Here is a 26,157-nt window from a genome sequence, read left to right on the forward strand (position 1 = left end):
GAACCATCCTATGGAGTTATATCACCAAATTGTAAATTATAAAGCAAAGATCGACTTGGATCTGAACCAATCCAATAAGTACTTCTCCTAAATGTTTGCACCATAATGAAGCTGTATTCTTCCAATGTCCGTGGAAAACATTTTAGTATGTTTCCTGTAATGACAACATACCTCCAGATAGTCACAATGGTGTCGTGCTGGGAAGGAATTTCTCAAGACATAAATAAAATGAAAAGGCAAAAGGCTTTCTTAAAAACATACATTCATAGGACACTACACCAAAAAATAAATAGCATCTTTTATAATTAACATCCTGTTGTAAGTCTCTTTCAGCGACTTTGCTGTGCAGTTACTGGCTTTAAGTGGGGAGGGGAAGGAGGTCAGTTCCTTAAGTCTCTTGTACTTGGAGCTGTCGAAGACTCCCCAAACCGTCCAACGTAACGCCATTTGAAATCCCTTCTGTCTTTTCATTACAGTCTTTTGAAAGAGGCTGGAGAATAAGGGGGCTCCAGCTCAACATGTGATCTGATGTTTCCAAATGTGCACTGTGATCTGCAAATTCAAAACGCGGCTATTATTATCTAGTTGTCTATTAGCAACTTCAACAACCATCAAATTTATCAAGAGGCTTCATACAAGCTCCAACAGGCTGGGAAACAAGACTACTATTTGATGAATCATCAACATTCCTCCCTCCCCCGCTGTCCTGCAGCTCTTCTATCCTAAGTAGCTAGTTTGATTAATCTTAGTTGCTGAAACACAAGATCACAGCCGAAGGTGGTCTTGGCAGAGATTTAAATAAATTAGCACAGTGTTTAAAACAATTTAGTCACCACAAATAATCCAAGGAGAGTACTGGATGAAATCCATTTTTAAAAAAGAAAAAGAAGCCCGCAGTTTAAGCATCACAGCACCAAATTCCATAACATGCACAGGGAACCACAAGAAGCTTAAGTATTTAATCTCAGTCTGAGTTTGGTTTCTGTGCTAAATTGCTCTGATTATAAATAAAAAGCAACTGCCTCGGAGGCAGCTACATATTTCCACAATTCCCAAAATGCTGGCGTACCTTCTATACATTCTGTACTGAGAGGATTCACATTTTCTTGGTCACAGGAGTCCCGAGGAGAGGGGGGATCCACTTTCTCCTTGCCGTCTTCCTCTGCCTCAGCGTTGCATCCGGGGGTTGTGGATGCTAAGCACATCGCAACCATCATATGATTCAACGGTTTCATTTCTAAACTGTCCTGCTGATAAGGTGCTACGATGGGCATCACAGCTGCAGGGTTGCTTCCAAAAGTGCCACTGGTTTTAGTGAAGCACCTAGAAAAATTCAAACACGTTCATGGAAAATGGCACACTATAAAGTATACTGTAAATCACTTTGTGATGCACCTTATAAAGTGATTCATAAACAATTTCATTACCCAGTTGTACAAAATAGAGGATTTTTTATTTTTTTAAAAAAGACAGCTCCCACTAAGTGCTCTCTTACACATTTTTAAATGGGGTATTTTTTTGGAAATATAAGAAAAAGAACTTCAATATCAATTTGCTCTTTCAATTGGTAACCTGACCTCTGTTAAAGTGCTGCTGATAGAGTGATTACATTCAATATTGGATTCTTCAGCATTGTAAACTTAGAAAGTGAGAACATGCTTTCTAAGCCTTCCCAGAAAGAATCTTTGATAATTCTCTCTCATTCTGGATTGTGAAAGACTAGTCAAGCAGGGAAGGAAGTCAATTCCTTATAGCGGAATCTACTTAGCCTTTGAACAACAACAAAAAAGGCATCTTACATCTAAAATCCTTTGTAGACATGCCCAGAGCTAATCCAAAGTGTTGGGAAACTGCCAGTGCTATAAATGTTTGCAGCTGGAGAACCAGCTTCTAAGGACACTGAGGTGGTTATCAACTTGCTTTTTCAACTTTCATGATATATGCTAACAAGTACTTAACTATATTATTTGTAACTAAACAAATGAGAAACCAAAGCACACCCATATCTATTTAGGACAAGCATATGAACTGAAAATCTGGGACACGAAGCATGTGAACAATTAAGAATATTCTCCAAAACTATGATAGAAGTAGCAAAAATATTTTGACACTGCACTTCATCCTCTCATATATATACATGTTTACAGTGATTTAAATTAAACCTTTTCTTGTTACAGGGTTTATTAAGAGAACTTGAAATAAAACATAGAAAGTATTCTTCCAGCAAGTAGAGGAACTACTGGCATATACATTCTTTGAATTCATTCACTTTTCATTGACTATGGTTTGCTAGCTCTCCATAATTATCTCCTAGGAAGAAGATGATTAACATGAAGCTCTGTCTTAAATTATTCCTTGGCAACCACACCACTTATTCACAATGGCTGTCAAAATACATCCCAAAGCTACATAATATTTAGCTTTACAGACAGAAAGCTTATTATGTGGAACTTTCTTTAGCCACAGAAGCAGAATCATAATTAGAAATGCTTTGTTATTTATACAGTGCGAACGACGTGCTTTGCGCTTTACAGAAGCAACCAAAAAGTCGCCCTGCTGCAAGTAGCTTACAATCTAAATTTTGTCATGATAAGAGACAACAGAGCTAGGAGAAGGCTAAAGGGGATGAATGTGATCAGATGGAAATACACAGAGACTGTGTTTTGGCTTGTGATCAAGATTAAGAAGTTAAGGCACAGGATTCACAGAAGAGGTGGATTCAGAGGAGGAATGTGAATGGAGAGAGATAAGATTCATTTCACAAATGGAACACTCATATGGACAAATACAACACAAGCTGCAAGATTCTTATTTGCAGGATATTTAAAATGTGTCTCAAGTTAACAAGCCATCCTCTTAATTTTTTTAAAAAACTTTCAGGCTCCCTTAACCTTGTACATAGTGGAAGAGTGTCTAGACAATGTAGCACAGAGCAGCATATATCTTTCTGCGCCATGTGAGAACCTATGCACTTGAACAAATGGATATTCAAGACCTTAGCAGGAGTGCTATTGCCCTTTCTCCATATCTATATTTTCTGCCAAGACAAGGAACTAGCTGCTGCTTGCACAAGTTACCAGCCAGCGTCTGTCTATGTCTCTGGAATGGTCTTTGGGAGTCAACTGGTCCCTTCTTTAATGCCATTTACCGTATTTTTCGCCCTATAGGACGCACTTTTTCCCGTGCAAAAATGAAGGGGAGATCTGTGTGCGTCCTATGGGGCGAATACAGGCTTTCGCTGAAGCTTGGAGAGCGCGAGGGGTTGGTGTACACCGACCACTCTCGCTCTCCAGGCTTCAGGAAGCTATCAGCAAGCCTGGGAAGCCTGCGGGAGTTCCCGCAGGGCTCCCCACGCTGCGGATAGCAGCCTGCTGCCCGGCGTGCGGGGTGCCCTGAAGCAGAGCGCCCCGCGCGCCGGGCAGACATCGGCCAGCCCCACAAGCTCGGGGGACAGCGGGGAGGCGCAGCGCTGCCATCCCGCTGTTCCCTGACCTGGTTTGGGGGGGGGCAATAAAGGGAAAAAAATTCCTTTATTTCCCCCCCAAAAAATTAGGTGCATCCTATGGGACGAAAAATACGGTATGTGAATTGAAAAGACTTTGTTCTGCCACATTCAAACCTGTTGCTGTATATTTTTAACAGTTCTATTATTAGTAAATTGTTATGTTTTGATTTACAGTTGTGAGATGCCTTGTGGGTTAGGAGTTTTTATAAATTCTGCTGCACGTGTAAACCTAGCCTAAAAATACTTCTGGAAGGTATCCAGGCTGAGACTTCAATGGAAATCTAGAAGGGAGTTCCACATCTGTAAGGCAACAACTAAGAACCTCTGTTTAGGAGCCTTTGCTCTTCCAATAGTATAGTCAAAGTGCTGGTTTCCAAATGTATATTTAAATGCGCATATCAAAACAATTGCAACCTCAGCCCTACCTGAGCAATAGGATCCTCCCCATATCCTATCCTATTGCAAGAATCACAGAGATTCCCAAAAATAATCACAAATACAGACAGCAGAGGCAAATGCTGATGTGCACACTGTAGTCTACCATAATCATGAAATTAACTCTCCTTGTGTATTTTTAACAGAAGACCTGTAAAATCCGACTTTTGATAGTCAGCATAGATCTACTACTACATTTTTGTCTGATTCTATTTGAAAGGATAGTACATTTGCTTTAAAATTTGTAACGCAGAATGGCTTGAATGCTGGGGGATAACTTTTTCTTTAAAATAAAATATTATTCGCTTTGTGCATCTAAAGTAATAAACACATAAATACGTGACTGACTCAAAACACAGACAACTATAAGTAGAGATTGTGCAATCCTGGGATCATAGTTACATCAGTCTTTGATTAGAGAAGACTGGGATGACTGCACCACACTCAATACTAAGAAAAACTGACACCACAGAACTGCTACACAGTTCTACGGTGCAATCATCTATTTTAGAAGCTGTGCTTACTTAAGTTGACAGCAAAGGAATTAAGAATGGCTCCTGACTAAGCCATTTAATTTCCGCTTGTTTTACACTGAAGGGCAAGAAACTGACTATATTCTGGAATGAACAAACTTGAAAATGTTTGCATGAGGGTTTTCCCCTTACTCCACAAGCCACTAAGCTCAAAATATACAGCCGACACAAGGAGTGCTTTTTATCATCTGTAAAAGAGAACTATTACCCCAGATGTATTTAAAACAGTCTGACCAGGAAAACATTAGCATTGATCCACAAATGTTGAGTTTGTTTGATCTAAGGGCCCAAAAGGGTCAGCTGTGTGCAAAATAAGACCAAATTAACCCTGGTAATCAACCAGGGCATTCCACGTGTCCCCTGCAGACAGACAGTGGTTTCTCACTGACTACGGTGTGCAATGTTTGCTAATGGAAAGTTGCAAAAATCAAGCGTAAGACTAAAGAGATGTTGACTGAACAAGCTGCGACTTCTCACTCCTGCCACCATGGACCCCAAAGAGTTACTCTTGAAATGTGATAGTCTCACTAGTGCAGCCTCTGGTGCACCTAAGGGAGTTGCAGTTGAAATGAGAAAGCCAAAGAATTCAGGTGCATGTGCAGAGATGTTTGGCAGCATACATGGCGCTCTGATTCGCCAACTAGTTATTGCTGTGGTGATTTAAGAAACTTGGGGGGGGGGATTGGCACCTTTTATAAAAGAGTAAAGTGGAAACATCTAACAATGTTTATCTTTATTACTAGTTCTATCCAATCACCCAGTTTCTCTTGATGTGCACATGCAGTTAGCTTCTTTTAGAATAATGAAATTGTCTGTCGCAGCATGAAACTTTCAGCCTAAAAATGATGAGCTTGTAACAGCTGTTCTTTTCTGACATTGTGCTTCCTAAGAGCATTTTTCTGTGTCGATGGATGGCCTTTGTGGCAACTAGATACTATACATTTGAAGATGGAACTGTTTTAAGGACTCTAAAAGCAGCCAAATGTATCCAGTGCTAAGCAGGGAGCCACACCCAACCTTGTGGCTGGTCTTTGGACAGCTTCATTTCTCCTGTTGACTCTTATAAACGTTATGTGAAATGACATATGTGCATCTGAAGAAACTGGAAATTCTCTTGCTAGATTCTACATTTTTGGGTGTGGTGTTTAGCCTGCCATTGATCTGAAGTCTCAGGAGAAGGGTTCGGAGATACTTTGCGGCAAAATGCAGATCCTGTATTTTTGGAGGTACTCAGCTCATTACCTAACTGCATGCCCCATCCTCACTACAAGGATAAGAGGTCTGTTAAAACACCTTCCTTACTTCAAAACTGTCAATCCAGTACTCCCATTTTGCAACTGGAACATACAAATTGAGCAGATAATCCTCATTTCTTGTGTTTGTTCTGTTTTGCTGTACAGAGCTTGGGGACTTTTGCCTTATTTTGGGGCCTCTTCATAGTAATAGTTCAATATAAAAGGAAGAAAACAGAGTGCACCTGCTGGTCTATCATATACCAATGCACTATCATAGAGGGAACAAGCTACTCAAAGATGTTCCAGTTGGGAAAAGACTGGAAGGTGCTGGTAGATGGGGAAGATAAAAGAGAATGGATGGCAAAAGAACTATGCCTCTTGGAAGCTTAGCTTACAAACTAAGCTATGAGGATCCAGAGAGAAGTTCCTCTGGGTGATGATATTCATCCCTTGTTTGGGATGTTTGAGACACCCATGTTGAAATCACAGTGGTATAATAACCACAATAAACCTAGAAGATCTGTAAGCTCATCCAGTCATTTGCAATGGCAAGGTAACAGAACACAAGATTAGATTATTTTTATCCTGAGGCAGCATCACCAGCTGCTATGGTACCTGTTTCTGGACTCAAAGTATCCGAGAAATCCCAGGAAGCTGCTGTTAAAGTGCCAACATCTTAGGATGTACATTTCCATAAAACGTAACAGCTTTTATAAAGAAATCTTGCATAGTCTTTATGCGAAAATCAGGGATAAAAAGCAACCTCCACTTGAAAGCCCCTAAAATGCATAGGTGTAGTAAGCAACTGGAGCAGACTCAATCCCAAAGCTCACTTTATTCACTCTTCCCCGGTTTACTACCTGTTATTGTTCCGGCAGTTCCGGCAGTTCGCGCATTCTGAAGGGTCTGTCTGAGGCATAGCTGTGTATACACCACCACCCTAGATAAATTGGGGGTTTGGGGAGGGCAGAGAATAAAAAATCAGAATAAATTCAAGCCCTTAAGCATGCCATCTGTTACAATTAACAACAACAGATTCTATTCTAATTTGTAATGAAGTTTGGCATTCATCAAAAAGACAGAGCACACAGTATTGCAAAATTTGTTTTGCAAAGCCTAACTTTCAGCATGTATGCTACAGCAAAAACTAACAGCTGTAGCTTGCCCATGTATGTTGTCATTTCCTTGGCTCTATTTTCAGCCTGTAGTGCCCAACTCAAATTTGACAAAACTGAAAATGCTTCACACAGAGATGAGAAATGAAAGTAACTTCCTTTCCAATACAGACTTTTGTCTGCTTGTGGAGACAAGATATACATGTGGCTAGTATGATGAATACATCTGACTGATTTTCTTGGAATTAATCTGATTAGATCAGCTTGCTTCACCAAACTCAGTTTTGAAATGTTCTTTATTTTCACAGATGCAATAATTCACCAGCCAAGAGTGATTTGGGGTTTGGGGGTGAGAGGGATTTTGAATTGTTGGTTTTGGCTGCAGAATCCTTTACAAATAAAAATGCTAAGATTAACACATACCTCACTGCTGAATGCCAGGGAGATGCAGGTTTGAGGAATATTTGAAAATGAGGTAGTACAGGTGGCAATAAAAATCCTTATTTAACTACTCAAGACTGTGAAAGACCATTTTACATCCAAGACTCAAACTCTACTGAACAAATCTTTCTGTCCAATATTTGACTATGAAGACATCCAAAGCAAAACTGCTCCTGTACACTAGTTCTAAGTTGCCACATTTTCTCAACGTAATAAATTTGCTCACTAGTAAATCATGAGAACCATAGTTCTGTGTGTGGGTCAGAGAGCTTTAAAAGAACGTACTATATAGCCACACAAAATTCCAATTTCATACTCCAATTTAGCCCTGGTGTGTTGTTTCAAGATGAAGAGGACAAATTAGAATGTTATAGGCAGATTCTCACTTTGATATTATGGATGGGGCAAGTACAACAGACACATGGTTCTCATTAAGTTGAAGAGTGTCTCTCTATCTCTAAATGTCAGTATGCAGCCCTTTGAAATAAACAAAACCAGTGAATAAGAAAAAAAAGGCCTTTGCTTTGGATTATTTTATAGGCATGCATGCTGAACTACAGATTTCATATTTAGTTTAAAAGGCACGTGATCCATGCGGGAAGCACGTTCGCAATCTGCAGCGCCGCATCTGCACACGAGGGGGTCATGTTTCGGCACTTATGTGCATGCACAAAGTGCGATTTAGTGCTTCTGCGCATGCAACGAAACCCGGAAGTAACCTGTTCCGGTACTTCAGGGTTTGGCGCGGTGTGCAACCCGAAAATGCGCAACCTGAAGCATCTGTAACCTGAGGTATGACTGTATTTTTATTCAGAATGTAAATACCAAAGTGAGAATCAGGCCTTAGACAAGCATCTAAAAGAAAACTGGTTAACACCTGTTTTAGGTTTGTGTCCCTGGAATACCCCTATACAGACAATAGACAATTGTTCTGTTTAGGTTCACATAGTCTGGATATATCCTTCACTTACAGAATGCTTATAGAATCATGTTTTGATACTTGTAAAATCAGTGTTTGGGTTGGCTTTTAAAAAGAATGAGAACTTATGAGTTTAAGAGTGCTGCAAAAAGAAATAAGATAAGGCAAGGTTATCTGAAGTGGCAACTCTTGCTTGAGCAGCAATCTGTTTCTCCCTAAAATGAAGCTCTTGTGTTCAGTTACCAAAAACAAACACTAGTCCTATATTCCCCACTACCCTCAGAAGTATATTTACTCAACAAAAATTGAACACATTATTTGTTTCCCCATAAAATATTCAAACAGTTTTGAGCAGGACCAGTGTTAAAAAAAAAAAAGATTAGCTATTTAGATAATTCCTTAGGGAAACAAATGAATATTTTTTTCATAATACAGGGGCCTAATCACAATCATTCTTAATAATTTCAACCGAAGTCTCAAACATTCAGAATGCAGATAGACTTATGGTGTGTCAGAGCAGGACCAGGAGGAGGGATTTCTTGATTTATTAACCTAAAGTTTTGGCACACTGTAATGTAATAAAGAGCACTGCTTAAAAGTTAAACCTGAAATGGGGCTGTAGGAACAGCCTGGTCACAAAGCTAGAGGTTCTGGCACAATTAATGGAAGAATGTGAGAAGTCTCCAATAAGATCACAAAAATCTCCAAGCAATGTAAGTGAGTGGAAGGGTATCCAATGTGTAACTGCCATTATTACTATGACGTAGGACTAAACTGAGAATGCCTGAGGAATAATTCCACCCAAGCACCTTCATCAAAGTTAGGCTGACAGCCTTCAAGAACAAAAAAACAAAACAAAGTAGAATAATACATGGGAAATTACACTTATGCAAGTTACCTCTATCTATCTATATGCTGGTTCTCACATAAAAAATCACCATTGATGACATGCACATATATAATATAAAAATTGATCACTAAAAGCACAACTTTCTTCAACCAAGTCAAACGCAAAACTTTTCAATGGCGTTTGTTCACCCCATCAGGTTCACACATGCATGCATAACATCTTTATTCTGAAAAACTTGGCAGAGTCACAAAAAATGATAAGAATTGAAAGACAGCATATTTGCTATGCTTGATCTTTTAGCCAACCTTTTCAACCTTTTCTGTAATCACCAGGTTAGCAAAACATTAATACTGGGTGTTAAAAACTGTTTAAAAATGAAGATTCTAACCCCTAACAGTGCAGTAAAAGCTCTATGAGGCAATTCCAGCAAGTTAAGCTTCAAAAAGCATGCCATGTTATGGAATTTTCAACATATTTTCGTTAAGTGCTGAATGCTTTCCATTTCCTAAGACTTCATTTCGTATTACGTTCAAGAAACAGGCCTCCAACATCTAGGGCTTACTTACATTTCCAAGGTGGTGGGTGTGTTCATATTCCATGTGTGCTCTGGACAGGGAGTTAGTGTGCCTTGGATAAACAACAGTTCCTCCATTTACAGCACCATTCATGATTCCATTCGTTCCATTAGGAACCTTGTGATGGAGGTGAAGGCAACCATTATTATGGTTTCCATTACTGATAAAGTTTCCATGTATGCTGCCATTGATACGACTTGTGCCTGGTAATGTTGTGTACTCAACCATTTGCCCATTGATATCAGCACGTTGGTAAAGGTAACCAGGAGGGTCATACTCTGCAAGAGTGAGAATTGGGAGAAAATGCTTAACACTTCAACTCTTAAACATGAAAAGGTTACAGACGAAAACGTTTAATAGCTGGCTGTTCATGGTAGAGTTTACACCCCTAGCACTACAATGCCTTAAGCCCTTTACAAATTGTAAAACATATTACAATCTGACTAACAGAGTTCAGATAGCAGCTTACCACCACTTGGTAACAAAGATTACATGTTTTGCATATTTACCACTGGGGAATCTGACAGCTTTTGTGGCATAAAGACACTTATTTTATTCCACCAGCACTATTCTTAACAATGCAATATAGATTGTTCTGTCAGATCTATAGAGCCAAGTAAAATTGCTATTATTATTATATTTATTTATATCCCACATTTTCCCCAGACCAAGCCACAATTGCTATACCTTATGAACATTTAGAACACCAAAAATGTAGGAACAGGAAGCATCTCCCTTTCCCAGCAGATTTCAAAGAAGACTGTAACTATGTAAGTTGGCCATTAACTATATCTACCAATATCCTCTGAAAGTGAAAATATAAAGTTCTCCTAGAATACATTTCTATTGCTAAGTTGGAAAGGAAAGTGAAGGCACGGAGTTAGGCTCTAATCTCTATGTTTCATAAGAAGAAGAAAGCACTTTTTCAAATTTGTTCCCCTCTGTTATTCAGTGGTGATCATAACAGCAACTGAGATTCACAATAATGTTGTGGTGTTAGGTTACTTGGCAACAATATTGTTTCATTAGGTTTGGTCCAGCAGAGGACATGAAAAATATTAGAATTAACCTACTCTGCATGGCAATTTGCTGGCGATTCTTCCACAAGCACATAGCAATGAAGGCTATCAGAATAAGCACCATCACTCCAAGGACACAGCCCACAATCAGGTATAACATGTCACTGCTTCGGACGGGACCATTTGGTTGACCAGCATTACTCCCAACTCCACGATCAGGAGAATTTGGTGGTGTGCTAAGGTCCTTCACTGGGTATTCTGATGCTCCAGGTGTGCGCTTCACTAATGTGGAGAGAGGAGAGTATACAATAAAACACACATTTAAAATAGCAAGTCTACAGAAGTGTTATTCATTCTATAAGTCAATCAAGAGCTGCAACTACTGCAATCCAAAATGGCATAAAATATGATGGTAGAACATTTTTTATCATAAGTTACTTGATAATATATATTTGTTTTGGAATTTGTTTACCCTAAAAGTCCACACATGTGTCACTGCTTTAGCTTCTTTCACACTTTCACACATCGGAATAATGAACATTACCAGAATGTAAAGGGCCTGTAAAGTAGTTGACAAAAAAGGATAATGGGCCCATTTTTGTTGTCAAATATCAGTGCTTATGATATTGGTATGAACACATACCAATATATTCTGGGACATGTGTGCATAAATTTTATTAAAGATCCTTTTTCTACCCTTACTAGTATCCCCAAATTTTATATTTTAAAACTGATCATGGTTTCAAACATAATTTGCTTTAAAAGAAATAAATTATTTATTGAACAACAAGGGTATTGGGTAGCTGATGATAAATCCTATGTGTCTTTCTGAACCCAGAAACTGAAGCCGTCTTTTTGTTTACAGCAATAACAAGCAAGAGCATTAGCTTGAGATAAAGTATGGGAAGATAGCACAGTTTTATGCATTGAATTAGAAGCTCTCTCAAGCACTGAGGTTTGGTTTTGATGGTAGAATGTGATTTCTAAAAGCCCATATTAGATTACATATAGTGTGCTGAAATGGAATATTTATTTTCATGAAGTCAAGAAACTAACTAAAACATCTGAAATATTGTGAAAAATATTTGAAAAGAAATGAATTCTTACATAAGTATGAAGATTAAAGGTAAAGGTACCCCTGACCGTTAGGTCCAGTCACGGACGACTCTGAGGTTGCACGCTCATCTCGCTCTATAGGCTAAGGGAGCCAGCGTTTGTCCGCAGACAGCTTCTGGGTCATGAGGCCAGCATAACTAAGCTGCTTCTGGCCAACCAGAGCAGTGCATGGAAACGCCATTTACCTTCCTGCTGGAGCAGTACCTATTTATCTACTTGCACGTTGACGTGTTTTTGAACTGCTAGGTGGCGAGGAGCTGGAACCAAACAATGGGAGCTTATCCCATTGCAGGGATTCGAACTGCTGACCTTCTGATTGGCAAGCCCTAGGCTCTGTGGTTTGGACCACAGTGCCACCCACGTCCCAAGTATGAAGATTAGGGAACAGCAAATATATGGCTATTGGTTTAGTGACAGAAGAAAAATAACAGCTCCTTCTCACCTTTGGTCTCACAGATCATCACATTGCTGTAGTCACTTTCACCTCCTTCATTGTAGCACTGCATTTTAATATCATAAGATGTTTCAGGTTGCAGGTGACTTATCAAGTGCCACTGCTTTGTGCCTAGAAAGAAAAACATACAGACATGTAGCATGTTTGTTTCACAATTTGGAAAATATAAACCGAGCTAAAAAATGTAGGAACTGTCCTTACAATTTGAGGACAACAGGTAAAAAATAAATGACCCATTGCAATTAAGAGCTAAGATAGCAGGCCAAAATCGGTCTTACATACACAAATATGCATATAAGAAGAATGTAATTTACTACTAATAAAACGTCTACAACCTTCCTGAACATGTTTGTCTCAAAGATGGAATGCAGCATCTATTTAACATAAAACCCTAAGGGCAAAGTCTGAATCAGACATGTAAATAAAACTGCAATAAGAAATATTTGGCAGAAAGTGGTTGTTTTAAACTTTGGAATTTGGCCAATACAAAGCAGTGTGCATGGACAGCCATGGATCACAACATGCTATGATCACAGAATGTCTATCTTAAAGAGACTCATCTCACCCCATTGTTGATGACCTTCCACCATGCTATTAAGATCTGACTTAAAAAATAAAGAAAAATAAAGAATGCAATAGGAGCCTGGTAGAAAGAGACACTGTACTTTTGACTGTAGGTCTTGCTGTTGATACAACTAATCACAATATGATACAAAGAGTAACATGAACCACCTCCACCTTTGTTATAGCTTAAGCAAGACTAACATCATCTTGTTGCAAGCTGACACCATAATCATGTATTCTCATTGTAATCATGCTGACATGCAAGCTTAAGAGAGGAACAGAGAAAAAGCAAACCACAAGAGGGTGTGTAAAGGGAAGATTTAGGAGCATGCTAGGCCATGACATTTAAATGGAATAAACAAAATAATGCCTAGCTAGCTGAAATGTGGAAGCATCTGTCTATGCAGTTAAGCTGATGCTATGAAGAAGAATAAGAAGAAGAGTTTGGATTAGATATCCCGCCTTTCACTCCCTTTAAGGAGTCTCAAAGCGGCTAACATTCTCCTTTCCCTTCCTCCCCCACAACAAACACTCTGTGAGGTGAGTGGGGCTGAGAGACTTCAGAGAAGTGTGACTGGCCCAAGGTCACCCAGCAGCTGCATGTGGAGGAGTGGAGATGCGAACCCGGTTCCCCAGATTACGAGCCTACCGCTCTTAACCACTACACCACACTGTCTATCACACGCAAGATTGTATTACTGGGAGTCTTGCAAGTCTAACCTATATGTATCAAAACTGTGTGCAAACAGAGATAAGGATTCAGCCTCTGGTCACTTTTCTGATTGCTTGTTGTTACCTTTTCTGCTCAAGTAAGAAATTAAATTTGCTTTTAGAGAATTATTGAGTGTCACTTGTCATTTTGATAGTGAGTAAAGGACTCAGCTGTGCAACAGACCTTAGGTGAGGTTTTCCCACAGCACTTTCCACCATGCTATTAAGACTTGACTTTTTAAAAAATAAAGCATGTGATAGGAGCCTGGTAGAAAGAGAAACTGTACTTTTGTCTGTAGGTCTTCTGTTGATACAACAAATCATATGATAAAAGGAGTAACATTTTGCTAGCCACCTTAGGGGGTGTGTGTCTTTTTAAAGGCAGAAAAGTGAAGACATCACAAAAAGACTTGAAGCCACTCAATTCTATACTTAAGTCTAAGAACATACTCCAGAGAACCTGAGGAAAGCAGTTTACCAACAGCATGACTAGCTGCAGACAATTTTTATGTACTATGAAAATATATGAAGTAAGAAGGCCTTTGATATTCAGCATTGGAAATTCTAATCCAAACAAGTTCATTTAAGAGAATGATTTTACTGTGTCTGGCTGAAAGTCAATTTTTCGTTTAGACACCACCTGGTGTTTTCTTCGTACTCATAAATCACTTTCAGTCTGTATGCTCACCCTTATGACAAGTTTTAATAAAGAGGAACCCACTATATTATAATTAAGAGGGTTTAGATACGCCTAATGCTTCTTAAATGTCGACATCGTGGTCTATTTCTGCTGGAACTGCTTCCACCTAGAACATAGACAGATCTATAAGCTACAGCCTTCACAGGGAAGAATAGTATCAAGATGCTACTGTATTTCAACAGCACCCAAGTAGGGGTGCTATTTACACAATAACCCAATGCTCTTCTTTGCTCCACTTAGAAAGGTGGAAGTAAAGCAGGGTCGTTTCAGTTGGTGCTTCCCCTGATCTCCACATACAGTCCGACAAAGGTGAAAATGGGCCTTTATGTGCACAGATGCTTCGGCACCACCTGAAACATTGATTAATCACGGATCTCAGCTGCATGGAAGGCTCCAGACATGTACACGCACAGACACCTAATTCTCACCTTTGCATCAATGCATAGAGCTTGAGTCAGCCAGTGTAATTCTGCTTCCCCTCAAAATCACACTCCAGGTGTGAATCACATGCATATACAACTATTGTCCCTACTGAAAGACTGAACCGACAAGAGAACAGCACTGTTGTACAATACAGCCTGCCAATATCTGAAAGTCTGTGTGTTTAACTGCTTTGTTGAAGAGCCTTAGAGGTGACTGTTTCAAACAAATCATAGTTCATTTATGTTTGCAGCTTATATCCTCAAAAATGAATACAGGCTGAAGCAGCAGACTAGCTTTTCCCCAGGGACTCAGTTTTCCAAATCTTTCTAAGCTCCATCTTCTCATTACACCTCAAGCATCCTTTTAGTAATTACATCAGGCTTTAGATTTTCCCTTCAAACGTTTACTAGAACTGGAATCAGTACAAATATTTTAACTCTGTTCCCATATATTGAAGCAAGGAAAATGTAAGCAACTGTTATCTGAATGCACTTTGAGTTTTTGACACTAGCTCCATGAACCAAGTATGGAATGCAAAATTTCAGCACAGGAGACAACAAAAGGTTTGGTGGTGCTTTTGTTGAATAAGCAGAAAGACAGAAAACTACTGACTATGTAATGAAGAACCAAATGCAAACATCAGGAACTTTAAAAATAAAATCAAGCTAGCATGTGGCAACATATACAGAAAAGGCATCAAAGTTTTGAGACAATCCCAGAAAGGCAAGACTGATCATGAAATGAAACCTTGGGCTACTAATGAAGTCACAACCATTGCGAAAACTTTATTACTGAGTGTTTGGAACTGAAAATCCTGTGCCGAAATTTACTTATGAAAAGTACAAAAAAGAAAAAGAAAAATACAATGCAGCTGCAGTGATCCAAAAGGCATGCACAAGAGACTCCCCTCTCTATATTTTCCTACATATCTAAGGCTAATTTGAATATTTAAATCAATAAGTAGTTGTGGATATATAATGTGGTAAAGAAGAGTTTGATGTACAACATTTCTACCACTGTGCAAATTTCTGTTCAAGCTTTGGCACAGCAGAGCAGCTGCTAGTGGTTTCAGGCTTCCTTTAAGATTTCAGAATGCATAAACCTGAAAATCAGGAACAAGCAAATTTCACAGCACAGCGGAGCTCACTTAAACATTTATAAACACAGATTCTGTGTGCCAGAAAGGCTACAAGTGAAACACTGAACTTCTTCCAAGGTAATAGCTTAACCTCTCAGTTAACTACACTCATTACATAGGCGTTTAGCAGCCCTGTAGCATTGTAGAGCAATATTAATATAGTAATAGATTCAAGCATGGCAACTTGTGGCAGCCATAGCCATTCTATGCAATTGTGAGAACAGGTTTAATCTTACATAAAATAATTTTTAAGAGCTCATAGATGCACTAACAGGTGTTATCAGGGGAATTCTGTAGTTGTCAGTGCTCAACCAAATGCCTGTTCCTGCGTTAACGAATGTAATTGGTTTATATACTTTCCCACTGTACAGCTCATAAAATTAAGACCTACAAATGGACCAAAATCCATCCAATAAAATCAGCTGCTTATATATTAGTGTTATGAGACTAAATCTGAGAAGCCAGTTCTTTTCCAGCTTCAAGCACGTTAAGAGATTTAACACTTGAATTAAATAGAAGAACAATTGCAGTATAGAAAATTTTGCAGCTTATCTCAAATTTGTAACCTAAAAGTTAACAACATGGCATCTTTATAGTAATGGGACACAGAATTCAAAAAGTGAAGGATCATTCATTCACATGAACAGCTTCCACACAATCCTGTTAGACCATAATGAGATTTATGGATCATGTGCGAAATTTATTATGAGAACTAATACTCCACAAATATAGTCCCACTGCAATTTCTGTGACAAGGGTTCAAGATCTGGCAGATAGTGACACAGGGAGGAAGAGATATTTGTTACAAACAACTATTAACCATTAGTTTTGTGTGGCTGCAACAGAAGCAAATGCAATTCTGGAGTGTACTAGTGAAAGTTCCTTTAGCAAAGAAGCTATTGACCACCTGGTACAAGACACTGAATGAAAACATGTTTATTCTAGTGCCTCAACTCTAGTTCACAGGAATCAGAAAGGATTTTCATCCCCCCCCCCACATTACACTTTGGCTTTCTTAAATGTTACAAAGAGCACAGTCCCTTATACAGAGTTGTCTATTTCTGTGATGTCTTTTTGTGATGTCTTTGTTATGTTTTCTTTACATTAGAACAGCATTTGGGTTGATGCTTTGGAGGGGTAATAAGAAGTACTGTAATTGGAGCAATGCCTTGCATAATCAGAGTAATGTATCTTACCTTCCACAACATCCCTCTTGTAATCACTATCATTGTCACTATCTGTTGGCCGGTAATAAATATAAAATCCTTGGATGGGTGTGTTATTGTTGCTTGAAGTGATATACTAGAAAAGAAATATTAAAACAACTGAAATTCCAGAACTACAGTCAACAAGGGATGTATTTTCCTGGGGCAGGGGCTGAAAGACAATGTTAATGTAATGTGGGAAGAGACAACGGAACAAAAGTGGGCTTTAAAACAGTGAGAAGTATTTTGTGAATACAGTTCTAGAATTTTAGCTAAAGCTATACTCTCATTATTGTTTAAAGGTTTAAAATCTGGAACCCTTCCATTCTGGGTTCAGACCAAATTAGCTTTGGTCATCTTGATGGATGACCTTTATCAGGAGAAGGGCAGGAGTAATGTGACCCTGTTGCCTTTACACATGGATGAGGATCAATGAACTAAAGCTGAGGCCCTATGGGTAAGTGGTTCCTGGTTCTGGGAAACAGAAGAGTTGCATGTTCGGGATGGGGCTGCCTGGGGTATACCTAGATCTATCTCTGTCACTGGTGACTCAAGTAGGCTCCATGGCTATGAATGCCTTTTTATAGCTCTGGCTGGTATGTCAGCTATGACTGTTCTTAGAAAGGCACAGCCTAAGCCAGTGACCCATGCCTTGGAAATTCTGAGATTGCAGTAATATAATGTATTCAATGTGGGGCTGCTCTGAAGACTGTTTCGAAAGTTGCAGCTGGTGTACAATGTGGTAACTTGGTTGCTCAGTGGAGCACCATACTGTGGGCATGTAACATCCCACTTGAAGAAACTGCACTGGCTTTCAATTTGCTATTAAACAAAGTTTAGGGGTCTACTGCAATTTATAAAACCTTAAACAACTTGGAACCGGGTTACACAAAGGAATGCTTCCTCCCATATAGACTTGTCCATGCAATGAGATCAGAAGATGAGCCCTCTTAATGCATCCTTCCAGCCTCCAGACCACCAGGAAAAGGGCTGTTGTGACAGTAGCACCTACTATGTGGAACAGCCATCCTACAGAGTTACAGTAGGCACTATCTATATTATGTTTTGATGCAAGTTTTTAAGAGTACATGTTCACCAAGGCATTTTCCTGAGTGCAATACTGGTTGCTAATACTGACTGCACATACTCAGCATTTTTACTGTGCATTTCAAGTGCTCACTGCTTTTCATATACAGCTTTTGGTTCCCAAAAGGTCAGTTTAGTATAATCCACTGATTTGTTGCTTTACAGATCAGACATTTGATCTAACGTGAGATGCAAGCAAAATCAATTTTTTTCATGGTGCACATAAATTGATACTTACAGTCCACTTTAACATGATCTGAGTGTCGCTGACCGCCTCAGTGTAAGCAATGTGTGGTCCTGTGACGGGTCGGTTGGAAAACCGATTGGTAAAGCCAGCTACCTGATAAGGCCGAGAGGCAGAACTTCGTGGGCTCTCCCCGTAGTTGTTAATAGCAATCACACGAAACTTATATGCAGCTCCTTTCATATGGCAAAAAAAGAGAGAACTGAACATTAGAGGAAAAGATAAAACCCAACATTCTAGAAACATAGAACAGAAAGATCCAAATGACCCTTGTTGTAAGGTTATCTTATACTATTTTTCTCATTTACTATGCTGGACATCCCTTCCTGATAGAAAGATCCAATCTAGCCAAATACTGGATGAGATGTTATTTTCCACCAGAAAAGATATGGCAAGATGTGAGCACATGCCTGCTCTCTATACTAAGTTAGGAAAGTAAAAGCTGGTCAGTGACTTATTCTCATGCTTATTATGAAAATGCTGTTCAGATGCTTGACTAAAAAAGTTTGTGATAGTTAAGACACAAGGACTGCTAATTCCCCTGAATCTTATATAGCATTGGTGACATTAAGAGCAACATCTTACAGTTTAACAGGATTTTAACTTGGCTACAGCGCCAATGCAGAAACGCATAATACTCTCTTGAACAAAAAATGCATATTAATACCTGGATCCAAACTGCCAACTTCCACTGAAAGTTTGGAAGGGGAGATGTTATCAGCTGCAACCAGCCACTCACTGTTCCTGTTCATGCGTTTATATTCTACTTTAAAGGCAGTGATGGGTGATCCACCATTGGCACGTGGGATCCAAGTGACATAAACAGAAGTCTCTGATGCCGTGGAAATAGTAGGTCGATCTGGTGCCTCAGGTACTGAAATAGGAAATTGAGAAGGCTTCATAAAGATTTAGAATAGTTGATTTCTATACCCAGATTTTATTTAATAATGTGTTTCAGTCAAGTGAGAAAGAACATACTCAAATGTGCATTAGTCTTAAGCCCAGAAAATCCTTTCTTAAACACAAACATGGAAGATCATTTCAGTTTTCAAATATGGAGATAATTAAAGCTTCTTAGGGGGAAAAATAGCTAATTTGGCAATGTAGTCTATTGTATATGGACTACGTTATGCCAGAACACTGTATTATGTCAGCGCACACCAGTCCTGAAGCATTAGCACATCATCAGAAACCAAGAGAATTGCATAGCTTAATTCACGACCACAGAAATAGACAGGGTGATCTGCTGTGTCACTACTACTTGGTACCGAACTGAAATGAACGTACTGCACAGAAACCTCACCATTTGCAGAACAGAAAGCCTACAATCTAAACTGAAATTCCTAGATACAGTAACTATAAGAATAAAGCCTTCATAAGTATCAAGAAGCTTTAAGACCTCTTAGAAACAAGTTAGCTAGCGTTCAAAACCATGCATATTATATTAATACTTACTGAACTCACTTGAAGTTAGACAGCAGTGGGAACAGAAAGAATGGAGAGAGGTGGTGTTAGTAAGTGTGATTATAACCATTCTGGCAGACATATCCTTCAGTCTTTACTTTATTGGTTCATACACTTAAACTACATAGAGTACAGCATAGAGAAATAGGATACAATTTGGAAGAGGAAGATACATAGTTTAACCATGAAAAGGTTATATATTCTTAAGGCTATTTTCCAGCTTGTCATCTTCTACCACATAGGACAGACAACACATGCAAGCGCCGACACTTGACTATGTTGTTTCACATCAATTTAACTATGAAACGTTAAATTATTCTGTAAAATTTAGCAACGACAAAAGTGATGGAACATACATTGGACTCATTTTTTAGTAAATGAGTAGGACATCTCTCACTAATTATAAATTCCATTAATCCTACCATCTCAACATGCAACCCAAAGACCATCACAAATAATACATTTTGATTATACACTGGAACCCTCTTCATTACACAACAAATCATATAGGAAATCTGGAGGGTAAATATATCATGTAATGAGTGAGGAGACCTACTTTCTGGAAGGTTTGGATTAATCAAGGATTAGGCTCCCCACACTTCAACTGATGCACAGTTCATTCTTGGACAAACTCTGATGAATCGGGGGGACCACTGTCTATCATCTGATGACATAATGTGTATACTCTGTCAAAGTTGGTCCACAAGGTGGGGGTCGACTAATTGGCAGATTAAATACTGCTTTCCAGCTGCAGTTTCTATCTGCCTGGCACCTCACATCACATATGATGTCAGGTTTGAGGCAAGTGGATGTGGTTTGGTGAAGCTCCACAGACCAGAGGTTCTCTACCCCAATCTAGCCCACTGCAATCTACTCTGACTGGAAGCACTCTCCCAAAAGCAGAGGTCTTACCCAGCACTGCTACCTAAGATCTTTAACTGGATGTAGAAGCTGCCTTATACCACATCAGACTATCGAACATCTACTATCAGTACTGCCCACACTGAGCAGTGACAATTTTCTAGGTTCTCAGTCTTTCATAATCTGCTACCAGATTTTTGTTTTAACTGAAGATGCCAGGGATTGAATTTGGATCCTCTTCATGCAAAGCATGCATTCTGCAATGAGCTACGGGGCCTTCCCAATTCCTCAAACAGTTTAGTGCTCAGTCAGAAAAGTCACAAATTGAACACTTACACATAAATGACCTGAAAATCAGATGAACAGCCAGAGAACATTCAGGAGGGTTTCCACCCACACCCACAGCCCAAACCATAATGTATGCTCCAGTATAAAATGCACAGACAAAAATCTGAATGGTAACACCTACCTCCACTATGTCGAGATGAATCTGGAAGGACCACTCCAAAATTGTTGGTTGCCCCTTCTTGAATGACAGAGTGCTTAGGAATACCAACTGGTTGAGAGGGAGTCTGTGTATTTTTTGAGGAGGAGGTTCTTTCTAAAAGAGAATTATGTGCTCAGTGAGTGGAAGAAACCTTGCTAGTCAGTCAATATCCTCTCCTATGGCATGTTTTGAACCAAGTAGTAAAGGTTTATAATCACACACGTCCCACACAATTTTTATGCCATTTGAGAACAGCTTTCTGCCTCATGGAAATAGGCAGCAATACTATTGAACCTAAATGATATTTACACTACAGAAATCCCACTAAAACTGAATATGCCATGCTACTGATGGTACATCAGTTTAGCCTTTGCTATAGGACAGCCCAAATCTGCAAGTCTGTTTCAATGGAACTTTGGGAAGTTCCCAAGGAAAGCGTATTCTCATTGTGAAGAGATCCTAAAGTGCCCTTCTATGTATGAAAGAGCACAGCCTCCCAATAATGCAAGAAAGGTGATTTTGCCAATCTGCCTTCATTCTGCAGCCAGCCAGCCAACTTTCAATACTGTTCCCAAGGGACCCCCACTCTACCAGAGTAAATCTTCCTAGGTGCTAAAGAGGAGAGGAGAAATTTGCAAAAATCACCTTCTTCCCCTTATATCAGCAAGTGCTGACATTGTTCTGTGAATGGAAGATCACTCACAGAATCTCAGGGTTCTACTCAGACTGCAGATCTATGTTCAATTCCTGAATCCTGGTTCAGAGCAAGTACTGGACATGGAGTTCCAATGAGACTGCAGCCACTATCTTTGTTTTTTTATGGGTATTATAGGTCTCCGCAAATGGGAACTTTAGAAAAAAGCCCATCAACTGCAATGTATTTTGAGTACACGCTTACTTACCTTTGCTAGTACGGAAAGTAAGCATGGAAGGCTGGCCTTCACCGGCCACATTTCTGGCTACCATCAAGACTTCATAGAGACTGGAAGGTTCCAGTTCTGAGAGAGAAAGTTCATTTTCACTTCCAGGGACACGAACTGTATTCCAGTTGGTAACATTGAGATTATCATCCAACTGCAAAAAGGAATCACAAGAGGCTAAGAGCAAATAAACCCCTATCTGAATCTGCTGCAGTTAAATACAGGAAAGGCAAGTCTAAATATAATACCTTAGTTATTTCACTATAAGAAAGTGAAAACAAGTAACTGATGTGAAAGAGTTTTCTTAATGACTTTTCCTGCAAAGCTTAGAGCAAGCTTTAGGAGCAGAGACTTGAATGCACTTGGACATGGAGTGTCTCTCTTTGGCCTAATATTATCATCAAATACCAGAGTTCTGTACTGTGTGTGTGTGTGTGTGTTAACATCAAGCCCTGTTCATTACTAAAAATGATGGCAGTCCAACTCATCCAATTTTCAAAAAAGCAAGTGCAAAGTTTATCAAATATAATGCAATTTGAATAAGTACCTTGCGATATTTCACAAAATAGGCATTAATTGGCTGACCACCATCTTTTCCAGGGCGCCATACCAGATTGTACTGATCTGGTTTAAGAGTCTGTGGAGGACTGAGAATGATTGGAGCTTCTGGTGGAGAAATGCCACTGGATGTTTTTTCTGTAGCAACTTCTTCAGTAAGAATCTCTGTTGGAGATGAACTTTGAAGGCCCGTATCTGAATCATAATCTCCATCTCCTTCATCACTCTGGGCAATTTCCACAGGAGCAATTTCGTCTGCTTTTGTACTAGCTTCGTAGGAATCTACAGAAGGAAGCTGAAGGTTAGAGATATACAATGCTAGAAAAAGAGGCGCCAGAACTCTCCATGAATGCTTCCTTTAATCTCTTATAAGGGCAATGGTGTCTACCTGAGAGATGCCTGAACTGAGTTCTGGTGAGTTGTGGCTGAAAAAAAGCCTTGGAGATATGCATGGATTCCAAATATTATTGGTTTACAACTGCCATCAGCCCCAGCCAATAGCCAATGACTAGGGGTGATGGAAGTTGTAATCCAACAGCACCTGAAGGGCATCCTTTTGGCTACCCCTGCCCTATATAACACAAAATATTTCTTTGCTTTTTGATCTTTACAAAAATGAAAGACACGTACTTGTGGCCCAGTGAGCCAGTTTGCACATCACACAAAAGCATAATTAAGTATAAAATAAAAAATAAAACTCAGATTTAAGGAGAACAAGCACTGGGCACCGGTACACAAGTTAGTCATACCTTACTTTGCTCCTTCCCTGCTCCTGTATTTTCCACGCCAGGAGGAAACAAACCACAGCCCTGGCTTAGCATTATGTATGAACTAACAGTCATCGTTTATTTCCACCCGACCAACCACAACTGTTAAGTCAAGAACCCTGGTTTCCATTCATGGGTTTGCTTGGCCAGAAACAAAGCATGATAAGCTGCACAATATGTATGAACAGCAACAGGCAGATGCTCCTGACCATCCATTAGATGTATGATTTGTCCAAATCCAATAAAATAAAAAGTTATCCTGACAGTACATCAGCCAAAATATCTGCACACTATTGGAGCAGCAACTTGGGATGTCACTTACCAACGGTAAGGAAAGCTTCGGAACGAGCAGTCCCATATTCGTTAATTGCTTCACAGGTATATTTCCCAGCATGCTCTGATGTAACAGGCTGAACATATAAGGAGCTTGATCCACTGCGAGACATGATGAAGTAGGTTCTGTCTGAAATGGAGTTGCCAGTTCTTGCTTGGGAGGATGACTTCCGTGATTTTGAATAAAGCACCTGTGAAGGATGGCTGGTAATCAGCCCATGACTGTTGTACCAACGGATTACAGGCGGAGGCAACCCAGTGGCATTGCAGGACAGCGTGACTGTGTCACCTTCTGCTACTCTGCTGTTTGCTGGCAGTGAGGTTATAGTTGGCTTGAAGCCTCTGTCTATTAAAAATATAAATATAAGATACAAACTCATATTATAATAAAATACAGTACTGTTCTTGCATATCCCGAAGCCAGCACAGTCATAAAGAGGGCCAGGGGGTAATATATGGACATCTATGAACATAAAAGCTAAGTAGACTGCTTTGGGCCACAAACACATCAGAACCCGCTCATGCAAGTGCTGTGATTGTTAACTACTCTAGTAAAAGAATATTTAATATTCTGAAGAGAAAGAAACTGAAAGCTTTCAAATATGCTCCCTAAACTGACACATCAGCAAGAAGTATTATCAGAATTCCATTATTTGAGATTCTGCATATATAACTTTACAGCTGGAATTTAGTTTCAATTGGCAACATCATCAAAACCATTAGCAACACTCTCAACACCATCAAAACTGAGAGGCTAATAAATTTATTCTGTCACAATCTCATAGCTCACACACTAGGTGACCTATCAAAAATTGGCTAGTATTTGGTCAGTGGACTATAGTCTTCTTTGCAACACAAGAAATGAAGTCTACCATTTTAAAGCGTAACTTGTTGATCAGAACAATTTAGGAGAATAATCCCAGGAAGCAACAGGCTATTTTCATGTTAGACTGAAAGATGTCAAAAAGAAAAGCAGAAGTTTAGAAACAGAAGGGTGTGTGATGTGATTTATTTTTTTTACCTCCTTGGGAATGAAGTCTCCCAGTAGACTGCACAAATCCAATTCCATTGTTAACTACACACTGATACAACCCTGAATCTTCTCTGGTGAAACCATTAATTCTCAGCTTGTTTCCTGAAGGTAAGTGCCGTGAAGAAAGATGAACAGGAGCTGCATTATGGTACCAGGTGAGGTTAGGTGTCGGGTTTCCATGTATTTCACAGGAAAGATGTATATTTTTACCCAGGGACACTAACTGATCTTGCAATCCTTTTGAAATTGATGGTGATTCTAGAATGGAAAAGAAAATGCACATATGATATGCTGCTTTCATTCTGTTAATTTCACAATAGCATGTCTCATGGACCATAAATTTATTGCTTCAAAAAAACTCGCCAATCAAGCATTTTGCCACTGCATATCTTACCAAGTACATTCACACTGTAGTTTACATGTTTCACAACTCCGGACTTGTTATCCACCACACAGGAGTAATTTCCAGCATCTGATGTATTAATCGAGTCTATCATAAGATGAGAGTGAAGCATTCTCCACCTGCCTTTAGTGAGTACATCTTGGTCATCCTTATACCAACGGACATAAGAAACAGACAGGCCACTAACAACACATTCCAACATCAAGGGATTGTGCTGAGGTACTGTCAAAGTCTGAGAAGTGGTGGGATGAACAATGTGAAAGTTGTCTGAGGAAGAGCCTAGAAATTGAGAGGAAAGGATACATGAGTTCTTTTCAATTGGGTGTTCAAGACTCTCTGGCTTCCTACATTCTCATCAAGGCATTATGTTTCTATACCATTTTATAAACATGCCAACATAACCACCCACTGTTGACCCTAGGCTGAGTGAAGATGTAACATTTGATTGATTGTAGTTTGTTGCCTTCAGCCTGGTTAAATTTCCAAACATTTGCCATGCATAGGCCAAGCTAAACCTTAAGTAGTACACATTAGTAAGATCAGCTTATCACTTTTCCTTCTTTCTTCATTTCTCTGCTTGCAAACTGCTTTAACCATAAGAATCTACCTTACACGAAGCCAGACTATTGGTTTATCTAGCTCAGTGTTGCTTATCATGTCTGGCAGCAGCTCTCCAGGGTTTCAAGGTGTGAGCATTTCTTGGTCCTACCTAGAGAGGCCAACTTTTTCATGCAAAGCATATGCTCTGCCAATGAGTTGTGGCCCTTTGCAATGGTCTGCTTGATGCAGATGCAACTCTTAAAAAAGGTTAATACTAACTACAATTTGCAAACACACTCCAAATTATGTTTTCACATCCATAGTAATAATTTAGGTATTTAGATTCAATGCTTAACCAAGGTTAAGGAAAACTGGTTATACATTGTGTGCATAGTACCTGATACTTTGACAGGGCTTCCTCTAAACTGAACTTTTCAAAGTGCAAGGTATGGGGTTAAGGCAACTTGCAGTGGTAGTCCTTGGTGGTTTATGCCCTATGATTTCAAGGAACAATTTTAGTCCT

General features: G+C 39.4%; 1 protein-coding gene across 4 annotated transcripts in view; it reads right to left on the minus strand.

Annotated features, from left to right (window-relative positions):
- Positions 1–245: 245 nt before the first annotated feature.
- CDON (cell adhesion associated, oncogene regulated) overlaps positions 246–26,157 on the minus strand; it is a 109,194-nt gene continuing 83,282 nt past the window's right edge. For all 4 annotated transcript variants that reach the window (XM_081890853.1, XM_081890852.1, XM_081890855.1 and 1 more), the window contains 15 exons: positions 25,086–25,373; positions 24,680–24,949; positions 23,648–24,004; positions 22,548–22,840; positions 21,983–22,154; positions 21,063–21,194; positions 18,936–19,142; positions 18,263–18,444; positions 16,930–17,035; positions 12,186–12,308; positions 10,682–10,909; positions 9,600–9,886; positions 6,569–6,648; positions 1,070–1,323; positions 246–552 (listed from right to left, as the gene is read on the minus strand). In XM_081890853.1, coding sequence (XP_081746979.1) covers positions 389–552; positions 1,070–1,323; positions 6,569–6,648; positions 9,600–9,886; positions 10,682–10,909; positions 12,186–12,308; positions 16,930–17,035; positions 18,263–18,444; positions 18,936–19,142; positions 21,063–21,194; positions 21,983–22,154; positions 22,548–22,840; positions 23,648–24,004; positions 24,680–24,949; positions 25,086–25,373 — 3,143 coding nt within the window. In that variant the 3' untranslated portion in view covers positions 246–388. The remainder of the gene's footprint in view (positions 553–1,069; positions 1,324–6,568; positions 6,649–9,599; positions 9,887–10,681; positions 10,910–12,185; positions 12,309–16,929; positions 17,036–18,262; positions 18,445–18,935; positions 19,143–21,062; positions 21,195–21,982; positions 22,155–22,547; positions 22,841–23,647; positions 24,005–24,679; positions 24,950–25,085; positions 25,374–26,157) is intronic.

Source organism: Podarcis melisellensis (assembly GCF_964234715.1).
Source record: "Podarcis melisellensis genome assembly, chromosome: 15".
Classification (NCBI taxonomy): Eukaryota; Metazoa; Chordata; class Lepidosauria; order Squamata; family Lacertidae; genus Podarcis; species Podarcis melisellensis.